Source organism: Onychostruthus taczanowskii, unplaced genomic scaffold (genome assembly GCF_017590055.1).
Source record: "Onychostruthus taczanowskii isolate IOZ18803 unplaced genomic scaffold, ASM1759005v1 scaffold3, whole genome shotgun sequence".
Taxonomy (NCBI): Eukaryota; Metazoa; Chordata; class Aves; order Passeriformes; family Passeridae; genus Onychostruthus; species Onychostruthus taczanowskii.
Genome location: NW_024500349.1, coordinates 3,776,146 through 3,787,832, shown reverse-complemented (window position 1 = coordinate 3,787,832; position 11,687 = coordinate 3,776,146). Strand labels below are relative to the sequence as shown.

The 11,687-nt window shown below is 37.5% G+C and overlaps 1 protein-coding gene across 2 annotated transcripts; it reads left to right on the top strand.

Moving 5' to 3' along the window:
* The first annotated feature begins 6 nt into the window (after positions 1-6).
* GTPBP10 (GTP binding protein 10) lies at positions 7-11,497 on the top strand. 2 transcript variants are annotated; one of them, XM_041408823.1, is made up of 10 exons: positions 7-160; positions 601-789; positions 883-974; positions 2,001-2,145; positions 4,678-4,751; positions 5,665-5,717; positions 8,624-8,731; positions 9,230-9,307; positions 10,243-10,366; positions 11,105-11,497. In XM_041408823.1, the coding sequence occupies exons 2-10, from the start codon at positions 650-652 to the stop codon at positions 11,332-11,334; spliced, it is 1,044 nt and encodes a 347-aa protein (XP_041264757.1). In that variant the 5' UTR covers positions 7-160; positions 601-649; the 3' UTR covers positions 11,335-11,497. The 2 variants fall into 2 exon arrangements, with proteins under 2 accessions (XP_041264757.1, XP_041264756.1); XM_041408822.1 differs by having other exon boundaries at positions 596-789.
* Positions 11,498-11,687: the final 190 nt, after the last annotated feature.

The following is an 11,687-nucleotide window of genomic DNA, read 5'->3' as shown; positions in this document are numbered from 1 at the left end:
CCGGAGCGGGGCCGGTGCTACGCTGCCGCCGTGCGGCGCCCGGAGCCGGCCCGCTCTCCTGCCCCGTGCCCTCCGCACAGCCTCGGGCCTGGGCTGGGCTTGGGCCCGGGCGGCGGCTGCTCCCGCCATGGTGCGGTGCGGCGCGGCGGTGCTGCGGAAGGTCAGTGCGGGAGAGCGGTGGGGACGGTGCCGCAGGCGGCGCTCGGGCGGCGGGGAGGGCTGGCGGGGAGCCGCGGTCCAGCTTGCGGGGCCTCTCCGGGAGTTCCCGTGTGCCGGCTGGTGCGGGCTGGTCCCGTCCCGCCCCGCCCGTGCTGCCCGCGGTGCCCGGCGCCCTCAGGGCCCGTCGGCGATGTCCCGCCATGGCGGCACGCGGGTCTGCGGAGCCCGGGCTCGCCCGGCCTGGCCCGGCCTGCTGCCCGGGACCCTGCGCGCCGTGAGGTGTCGCTGCCGGAGAAGACGTGCCAAACATTACACTCCTTTCTGAAGTTTCATTTATTGCCATGAAAGATCAGTCCAAGCGGTTTTACCCGCGCTTCTGTGTAGCGAAATATAAAGAGAACGTAATTAACTGATGTTGAAACTATTGTTTTATTAGTACAGCAACTTCATAGACGATTTGCGGGTCTATGTGAGAGGAGGAACTGGTGGAATGGGTTATCCTAATCTGGGAGGGGAAGGAGGAAGAGGTGGTGATGTCTGGTTCGTCGCCCGAGAAAGGACTACCTTAAAGAGCATTAGGGAGAAATATCCCCAGAAGCGATTTGTAGCTGGAGCAGGAGCCAACAGCAGGTAAGTATCCATTTAATGAAAGTTGTTATTTACAACTTTTCCAGAAAGCAAAATGTCAGCTGAAGGTACTAAGCCTGGTTTAATTTCTCCCAGTGTTAAAGCTCTAAAAGGTGAAAAAGGAAAAGATTGTGAAGTTCACGTGCCTTTGGGAATTTCAGTTCTTGATGATGATGGCAAGCAGATTGGTAAGAATATTTGCTTTGTTTTAAGGTGTCTAATGTTTGTTACATTTATTGAGAACATCTAGTGAATTTCTAATACTAGGATGTTTTAAGGTTACAGGCTTTCCAAAATATGTCTGTGTTTTTCTTTGTTTGGCCAAGTTGACATATACACTGTAAAAATAGTTGGAAAAGCAGGGACCCCTTCCAGAAATTAGCTGTAGTTGGTGTGCATCACTACATACAAGTCCTTTGCTTGGAAGGACTTGTTAAAGGCTGAAAGCCATACTGATCTTTCACAGAACCATTTGTGCCCTCACATAAGTTATGTCTCCGTAAAACCCAAGTAAGTGTCCCTATATCTTTACTGAATTATGAAAATGCTCAAAAGACAAAGATCCTTGCTGAATTTTAGGTTATTTAAAATGCATATCTGTTTTTTACTCACTAGGAAGATGTCTTTCAATACTCTTGGAATAGCTTTCAATGGTTCCCTTGCAGTTTCTCAGAGTTTTTCTTTTCAGACTGTTCAGAATTAAAACTAAATTCCCAAATTGCCCTGGTTTGGATGTTTAACTGCACTGGATGTATTGCAAGATTTGTTTATGATGCAGGCATATCAGAGGGCTGAAGATATCCAAGTGTTGTTCTTTTTGTTTTTGTTGTTGTTTTAATTATTCTAACCCTAAGGGGGATATCATAGTCTGCATCTTAATGAAAAATATGAACCATCTGAAGGGAACCACATCTCTATCAATGCGTATTTTTCCCTTGCATTCTTGAATTCAAACGTTGGAGGGTTCAGAATCTTGGCCATACTTTGCCTGACTGTAGTTTTCTTGAGGTGACTGATTGAATGACAGAGAAAAATACTGGGGTGTGGTGGTTTTAATTTGTTGCCAAACAATGAAAATCACCATCACCTTGAGGGCACAGTTCTTGCAAGGAAGCATACACAAAATTGTCTTACAACTGGAGATTTTTAAATGGAAAATCACAAATTAACTACTGCAGAAGATTGTGTTTTTTCACTAACAAATTTATTTTCAGGAGAGCTTAATGCAGCAGGAGAGAGATTCTTAGCGGCTCGTGGAGGTCTTGGAGGCTCTTTGGCTACAAACTTTCTGCCTTGCAAAGGTCAGAGGAGAACTGTTCACCTTGATCTGAAACTTATAGCAGATGTTGGCTTAGTTGGGTAAGTACAGTAGTTTGAAAACTAATATTAGAAAACAAAGTAGTACATTTCAAATTAGATTTCAAAGAAATTTGAATTTGGATGATGAGTGTTAATTGTGCATTTGTATTGCCACCTAAGTTATTTGCAGTTTGAAAAAATCAGATTGAGTTTAAAGCTATTAAAATGAATTTTTACATTTGAAAGTATTCGTTATGTTTTAGTGAGTGAAGGGCTTCATGAATCAGGATAATATATAATTTGTAATATAATTGTATTTAGCAGTTGCAGTGATGGCCACAATACACTTAGCACAATATTTATTAAGTAGGTAGGAGGTGCAAAACAGTGCCAAGAACACTGCATATTGAGTGTTTAACTTCATGTCACTGGGACAAGTAGATCCTTACAGTAGAAATTCTGAAGAGAATTCCAAAGGCTATGTTTCCTACTCTCCCAAAAAACCAGCTTGTAATGTTGGAAGGAAGTAATTACAAACTAGAACAGTAGGACTTGAATATCCATGTTGCTGCTTTATAACAATGCAGATAAGTATATTTTTATTTGGAGAAAGCTTTCAACAGCCTACACTTGTAGTGTAGTACAACTGTTGTTCTGTTCAACATCTGCTAACATAAATCAGCCCTGTGGTCCTTATTAATAAAAAAACATGTAGTGATGAGTTTGAGGTGGAAATAGTATAGTTGCTATATACCAATAAAATATGGAAACTTGAAGACGGCGTGGATAAAAAATAGAAACTTGAAGACAGATTGATACACTATTTTTTTATTAGAAATAATTTTGACAATATAAAATTTCTCTAAAGTTACATAATTTTCAATTGGTCTTCAGTAGTTACATGACAGAATTTTTTTCTTGTTTTGATCAGTGTGAAAGTACAGGAGTTTTATGATGCTGGTGCTTCTTTAATCTTGTATTTCAGCTGACAGTTTGCCTTCAAAATGGACACAAAAATCATTATCAGTCAATTAGAGAAGCATATAATTTTCTTATTGAGAGTATGAATCAGCCTCCAATGGTTGTGGTTGTACTTTGATCTCTTTGCTTGCTATTTTTGCCTTTTTTGTGAGTGGTTTGCTATTAGATCAGGTAAAAAAAAAACTATGTAGACTTGAGAAAGGCCCATCAAGTTTGGGTACAAGTTGTGATGTGTTAGTCTAGGTTGCAATTTAAACTTCAAAGAACATAATCTACTTCAGTGGAAACCAATGCCTTCTCGAGTATATGACCAGAGTAGCCTTTTGGAATGTCTTTAAGGCACTTTTCAACATCAGAGTATATGAAAACTGCACTCAATAGTTTCCCTATTATAACAAGAGTCATTAGGTTGCTTTCTTTTTTTTAAGAAAGATTTATGTACAGCCTCTTTATAAAGGCCTGTAATATAGTACCAGCCAGCCTTGTTAACAGGCCATGGTTCTTCTCCATGTATTCAAGTGGAGACTATTTGGTTTTCTGTGGGACACCTGTCTTTTTATCTTGTGACTGTGTTGAGTTGCCTGTAGATAGAGTTTTATTTGGTCATTCTGAGATGAATATTTGTGAATTTCATCTCAGAATGAAAGTCTTGTGTGGACTTTCTGGATGGAGTATGTGCTAAGAATAAGGACTGCATTCTATCCTTGGATGTCAGCATTAACTTCAAGTTTTACATGGATCAAAGCTATTGTGCCTTTTCCAGCTCAGGTTAATCTTTAAAACAAGTGGGTGTTACAATTTCAGTCTTACCTTAGGTTTCATTTCAGTGGGTAGATGTGTTCTGTGAAGAAGCTTTTGTAAAATCTGGTGTATCCATTAAAGAACACTTTTGTTGTAGGATGCAGGTATGGCTGTCCCTTGTAAAGTGAAAATGTTACAACAGACAGGTGTCCACAGACCAGTTCCTAGGTAGGTGTTCTTTTAGGTTTACTTGGTAGCAGAACAGGTTAGTACTAACTTCAGGATCCCTCATGCAACTTCATTGCCTTAAAACCACTCATACACTGTGCATGTGTGTGTCTATATGCAGTCTCACTCTCTCTGAGTTTGCATTTGCATTGCTCTGTTAGCTGAACTCTAGCATAGGTATCATTGGTACTTAAAGTATAGACTTTCATAAAACCTGATGTGTATGCTGAGAGACTGTAAATCCAGCTGGTAAGATATATTTGCATGACAGCTTTTTAGAATGCAAGCATAATTTACAAAATTAGCTATAGCACATGAAGAGTGAATCCAGGTATGTCTGGATGGTAATGCTGTATTTCTGTCTGAGTGACTTCGAAAGATTTCACTTAAATAAATTACACCTCTATTTACATAACTCTCCTGTGTGCATCCTTAGGAAGCATTGTTGGATTTAGAAAAATTATTCAGATTTGATGTCAAAAAGTAAATCAAATAGGGCTTGTTTGTTTTGTAAAAAAACCCTAATAGTCTGAGTAAATGAGTGGAAAAATAATTGATAGCATTGAAGAATACATTTGGAAATAAATATACAGTAATCATATAGGTGTTTATTCAGTGTATCAATCCTGATTTTCCTTCTAGGTTTCCAAATGCAGGAAAGTCATCCTTGTTAAGCAAGATTTCACATGCCAAACCTGAGATTGCAAATTATGCATGTAAGTTCATACTCTTATTTTTAGAGCAGTAATATTTACTGAGAAGGAAAAGAAGTCTTTTCACTGACTTGCTTATAGTAAATATTTATAATAAAGAACAGGGTAGAAATGTTGCCTGGCTTTTTAATTGTAAGAAATACTTCAAGGAGATACTTGCTGCCTCAGTGTCCAGTTCCTTTACCCATCTCAGTTTTTCATGTATACACCCCCATAATGCTTCAACCTGTTAATGCAGGGTCTATTTAACATTTATTTTTGTCTCAACCCCTTTTATTGCAACTGAGACTCTCTGTGGTTTGTAATATCCTCAGTCTACAGAATATGTACTGTCAAGTTCCTTTGCTTGAACATCTTGTATGCTTTAGAACTTGCTACCTTGCAACAGAGAAGATTTTGGGGTTTTAATCTGTCCACTGACAAATGGACAGAATTATTATTTTTCTATCAATAAGTTTGAATTAATTATCTGATCTTCTTTAATTAAAGAGTGCAAGTACCAATAGCTCCTACTGACCTTTTTGCACCATTCCCAATTCTCTACAGTCTTTTCTCAGTTTGAAGAGTCCTATCTCACTTTACTTTTCGTTGTTTTATCCCTGTTTGGAAGCTAATCCATAATCTAGGTAATATTTTTATGTCTGAGACTTCTCTACCTTCACTGTTCCCATTTTGGGATGACTGGAGCAGAACTGCAGAAGGAGATAAGACTTGGTCAAGCACTGGATTTTATGTGGTCTAATTTTCATCTGTCTTATTTTGCTTTTTCTTTATCCCTTTTCCTTTTTTTTTTTTTTTGCTACTACACATTTGTTTAAATACACTGAGAAAGTTCTACAATATTTAAATGTTTTATAACTTTTAGATTTTTTAAATGTTAAAACCAGTTTGTTTTCTTCCTGTCCCCTTGCCACAGTCACAACAATACAGCCTGAACTAGGAAAGATCATGTATGCAGATTATAAGCAGGTTGGTATGAAGCTTCACTCTGATTGTTTGTTAAAGTTATATGGAGTGACTACTTATGTTGCTTAACAGAATTTCAGAAAGAGAATGAAAACTTGTAGGTATTTTCATATGTATCTATAATGTGTACATGTCAAATGCAATTATACAGGCTTAACAGGAGTTGTGAGAAAAGTACTGTTTTATGAAGTAATAATAAGAGAATTTCATAGCCAAATACAGTATTATGATGTAGAGCTTATTTCAAGTCACTTTAATAAATGGCTTCTCATTTTCTCGTACCTTCCTTCTGCGGTTCTAATCCTGGCTTACAATCTTAGAGGTGTGAAGTTGTTTATGGAATTGAGATTGCTGTCTCCTAGTGTACTCTTAAAAGTTTAGGACTTGGAAAGAAATCACTGTTTCAGAGACCAGCCTGTTATTTTTAATTAGAAGAAGCAAATTTCTTGCAAGTTGCCTGTGCAGAGAGCTCTGGACTGAGTGAGTAATTTTCAGAATTCAAATAGTGGCAGATTTGTCCAATGGCTGAAGATCTACATTAGTGAATGGCAGGGAGTTTTGTGATTATAACCCTGCTACCCTAACTTCTTGTGATGACTTTCAAAGTTGGCTGTTCTAACTTTCTTTTAGGTTTTTTTCTAGTTTTGTGCCATTTTTGTTGATTTGGTTGGTTTTTTGGGGCGTAGGGTTTTTTTTGTTTGGTGGGTTGAGTTTTTAATTAAAAACTGAAATAGTGTAATGTGATAGTGATTACCTGAACAGCCAGGATACTGCACTGCCTGAGAGGTGAGGCACCTGGGTCCAGTTCCTTTTGTGGTAGGCTGTGGTGGAGTTATGGCCCTGCCACTTCAATTTTTGTGAACTCTCTTCCACCCAGAGTTCAACCTTCTTCAGCATAAAACTTCTGAAGAAGGTCTTCCAACCTTCTTCAGATAAAAGTTGTCAGATTAATTGTGTGGTGTCTGGAATCCTTTCTACAGTATCCACTGATGGGGAGACCAGTGCTAAATGAGACTAGAGAGGCTAATAGATTTTGGACCCCAGCTTCACTTAAAAGTTACAGCAAACATTTTTTCTTCAAGCTTGAATCTTCTTTGATGTGCTTTTACTTTGTTTTTGAAGTGTATAGTACATTCAGCACTGGACTCATCATTTTCAAGATAAAAGGCAAGTGCATAAAAGGGTTTCAGATGAGTTAACCAGAAAAACATAATCCTCAGATATGAAAAGACAAAAACCTACTGTTTCTGCTTTCAGAACCAATAATGCTAGGGAAATTCAGTAGCTGATGCTTGAAACCTTCATTTAACAAACTTCAAGTAAACTGTGTATTAAAGAAAGTAAGCCTAGTTTGTCTGGTTCCCTGCAGAGATGCAATATGTTTAAGGTTATATTAATTTTATCTGCTAGTTTATCCTGGAAAGCTATGCTGCAAATAAACAGGATTTTTCATAGCCCTTCCAAAAAACTGTCTGCCATGAATGAGGATCTCTTGCTCATATTAATGTCTTTTTCTCCAGCAAGAGATGTACTTGCACTCCTGGCTTTCTTTTCTGAAGTCTTTTTGTTGTCACAGCCAGTGATCCTTATTGTTGGCCATTTCTACAGTTCATGGCTTTTATTCCACAGTGTTGGGGGCTATATAGAAACTATATGATTTTTCAAGTCGAGGGAACTAGGGGTTGTGATCACATGGAACTTCTGGGGGTAAGAGGAAGTACTCCCCATATTGCAACTGCTGAATTCAAAACAGCATAAGCAATGTAATTAAGAGCAATGATTGAGGTGTCTTTCCTTTATCATTCAGAGGACAATGACTCATATTTTCCTAAAGAACATTGATATTTTTAAAGAGATATGTAACAATTTGCTCATTTTATCTTAGTACGATATAAAAAAGAAAATACATTCAGGTTTCCTAGTGCTGTCTGTCATTACTGTTTGGAGAAAAAAAAAAAAAAAAGACACAGAAGTAGAATCTGATCCTACTCAGTAGGATCTGAGTAGAATTGGGTTTCAGGTCTCAGTACCAGATCATGAAAACTAGCAGAATCACTTATATTTTCTACCAGAGTATCTGAGTCCCCTTCTGTACTAAGTAGCACACTGGAAATTTTATGGTATGCTGGCTTCAGGTATTGTTCACTTTAATCCAGTTGCTGTCTAAATGGGCATTAGATAGATTTGAAGACCCTACCTTTGCTCTTCTTTACTTCGCTCTCTGTCTTAGCTTTCTGTGACATACTGAGTAGCCATTTTGGTGGTTTCATTATCACTCTGCTTTTTTTCAGTCTTCCTCAGCTGGCCAACAACCCTCTCAACCAGCAGAGAAAATGACAAGGCCCCTGTCCATTGTGGCAGTCTTTGCTGGGCTCTGTCTGGGAGCTGATTGAGTAATCAAAGTCTCATTAGAGCTGAAGAGCAGAAATTAACTTCTTGTAGCTTCTGATGCTCAGGGGAGCAGTGTTAAGTGGGCTTGTATTTGGAGTAATGATACTCTGTAGCCACAAGGAACAGACTTTATTTGCTTTCTCAGTGACAGTGAGAAATGTCACTATACAAATGTGATAACCTAAACTGCTCGCTTTTCAGAGTCTGTTTTATTCTCAGGTAATAGCTAAATTTTGTAAGGTCTCTGCTGAGGTATTATTACCCTCTATTTTGTACTTTGCAGACAGCTATTAAAAATAGACGGGAGGGGGGGAACATGAGAAGCACCAGGTCTGTGTAATTAGCAGCATTTTGTTTAATCTGCTTCTAATGATAGATTGTAAATGTACTGAAACAGCCAATGCATATTATTTTGTCTGGGTTCTTTTGTTTATGTATAGTGATAATCACTGTTGGTAGTTTAAAGTCCCTGTGTTTGCTTACTGGAAGTATTTTGTTTGAAACTTTTGTTTTCCTAGATTTCAGTAGCTGATCTCCCAGGACTGATTGAAGGTGCACATGCAAACAAAGGAATGGGCCACAAATTTCTCAAACATGTAGAGAGAACCAAACAGCTTCTCTTAGTTGTAAGTTAAATAAAATTTACAGTTTATTGGAATCAAAGTGCAATAAATAGAATACATCTTAATTGAAATGTAGTTGGAATTTAGAAAGTAATTTATAATTTGCATGATTATGATAAATATAGCTGTAATTGTGTTTACAGAATGGACCAATCAAATGACTAATGATAAATTAAGTTCTTAAATAGAATTTATCATTGAAAATTTCCAATTAATTTAGAACAGTGAAGTGTTCCAAGCATAACAAAAGCATGATTTTTTTTTTCTCTTAAGATTCCCATAAGAAGTTTAAAAACCAGACCTTTGAGAAACACTGTATCAGAATTAAGCAATTTGTGCCTCCAGTGTCTGATGTTTCTTTGCTGTTTAGTAGCCCTCTGTTATTTGCCCAGGAGTAAACAGGGCAAACATTCCAGGGCAAAGTAGTTGATGGAGAGTACCTTGATACTGTAGCATAAGTATTTTTACACCACAAAACTTGTTTTTGTGTAACTTTTTCAGGTTGATATTTCTGGGTTTCAGCTGTCTATGAAGACTCCATTCAGAACAGCCTTTGAAACAATATTGCTTCTAACAAAGGTAAGTTCTCATATTCCTATGTGACAGCTGTAGTTAAGTGTTGAGTCAAGAGAATGGCTCAGTTTTGATGGAGAAACATTCAAATGTTAGTGGGTCTTCTGGATTTATAATGTAAGGCCAGTGACCATAAAGATTCTCCAAAATGATGAAGTCCTTATTTTTACTTGTCCAGGTTAAACCACTCTAGTTTATGTTGGGCACCACATAATTATTAATAGAATTGTTTAATCTGTGCAGCATGTAGGATATTTCTTACAGTCAAGTAAAGGTAAAAAGACACATAATTTTCAGTTCCCCAATCCAGTAGCATTTTTAGAAGTAGAAATGTGTGGTTACAGTTAAAGCCCTGCCTTGATGCCCTTACTGCATAAACCATCAGGCCCCAGCTTTGCAGACATTCTCTATTTCCATCTCTTAACTATGCTTCTGATTAAAATAATACATATTATGCAACTTAGAATTTATCTCTAACTGTGTGACTTAAGTTGATGAATCTTGTAAATTTCAGGTATTGCTGTTTATTTTTAGTTTATTCAGGTTGTGATTTTCTAATATTAAAATGTTTAAGAATTATAACACTCTCTAAATTATTTTCTTAAATGTTTTATAGGTCTGAAGTTTTTCTGAAAATGATTTTGTGTTCATGAATGAATAAACAAAAACTAAAACTCTCATTCTTTTTGTAAGAGGCATTTCAGAATGAGCTAGCCTGCTTACCTGAAATCTGTCTTTGAGCAAAAAAATTACTGAATCACTGAACATTATTTTCTTCTGTGCTGTATTATATCAGCCTTGAGCACTTGAGTCAAACTCACAGCTGCTTGGGCATGAAGGGCTATTTAGGCAATTAAACAAATGCAAGAGGAGATGTAAAATTAAAGTAGCACTTGTTAAACTACAAATACTTATTAAAGGAAATTTACTTTTTTTTTAAGGAACTGGAGCTGTACAAAGAGGAACTTGTATCAAAGCCTGCACTTCTTGCCATTAATAAAATGGATTTGCCTTGTGCAAAGGATAACTTGGATGAACTTATGACACAACTAGAGAATCCTCAGGGTAAATGAAATTCCGACAATAGCTCTCATCAAAAGTAGTAGTAAGATTTCATAGGGATAACTGCATTGGCAGAGAGTTGTTTGAAGCTGAAGTCGGCTATTAAATTTCTTATTTGAACATATGTTTAAAATTTAGAGCTGTGTTTATATGCATTTGTCATGGCTTCACTGTTGGGAAATGATTGTAATAAAATAGAGATATCCAAGATGATCTTTCCCAGCCATGATATGGGAGAGCAAGTTTCCAGTCTAGGTGTCTGGAATAAGAGTAACCTGCATAGAAGGTGCCCTCACAGGCACTGACATATGTTCCGTTTGTCATGTGATTTTGGCCTAAACACTTGAAAATTATGGAAAGGTCTATGTAGGTTTATTTCAATCTTGCAATTACTTTGGGGTGAATTGCTTTCTCTTTTCTGGAGTGTGTAGAAACCAGAAAGGCTTAGGGCCATATTCTCCCATATTCTGCAACTTGGGATTTCTTTGTACTCACTGGAAGTGTATAGAATCTTCTCATGGCCGCATTAAGAATGGTATAACTGCTATATTAGTGCTTGTCTTCTGAGATTTGAGAAGACTAATTATGCAGATAGTATGTATATTAATTACAGCTATGTTTATAACTGTAATTTATTAAAGTATATTTTCTACATTTAATGGGATTTTATGGGCTTTGTAGTGATACAGTATTTGTAGTGATACAGGGGATTGTACTAACTTTTTCAATACAATTTTTCAGACTTCTTTCACTTACTAGAGGAAGAAATGATTCCAGAAAATACTCTTGAATTCAGAGAGGTGATTCCTGTATCTACATATACTGGAGAAGGAATTGAGGAACTCAAAACATGTCTAAGAAAATCCATAGATGAGCAAGCAGAGCAGGTGAATGAAGAATATCGGAAAAAGAAACTCCTGCTTTTACAAACTTCCAAAGAAGAACAAATTAATAGAAGCTGGCATTCCTGAATGGATCCAGCACATTTTAATATTTTAACTATGCACATGAAGCCTTTGTTGTGCAGACCTTCCATTTCATTGCTCCCTCTTCCATCATTGCCTGCTTACCTCCATTTCTTTAGGCACTTGGGTAGGGCACAGTGGGGAAAGAGACAAGTTTTTTTTTTTTTATTTATATTGACTATCAGTGGGGAAAGAGACAAGTTTTTTTTTATTTACATTGGCTACGAAGCTCAACAGTGTAAAGACCAAAGTATGTGTAACTCAAAGCACTGCTTAACGCCTGGTGATCCCTGGAATATTTTTTTGCCAAGTGAGAGGAATGGAGGGAATTTAACATGCACAAAGGAGCAAGTTCAACA

Excerpts from the sequence above, each read along its gene's own strand:
- GTPBP10 (XM_041408822.1), top strand. The coding sequence starts at position 128 with ATGGTGCGGTGCGGCGCGGCGGTGCTGCGGAAG. Across the intron at positions 5,718-8,623 it reads TGTATGCAGATTATAAGCAG|ATTTCAGTAGCTGATCTCCC; the intron begins GTTGGTATGAAG and ends TTGTTTTCCTAG. Across the intron at positions 8,732-9,229 it reads CCAAACAGCTTCTCTTAGTT|GTTGATATTTCTGGGTTTCA; the intron begins GTAAGTTAAATA and ends TAACTTTTTCAG.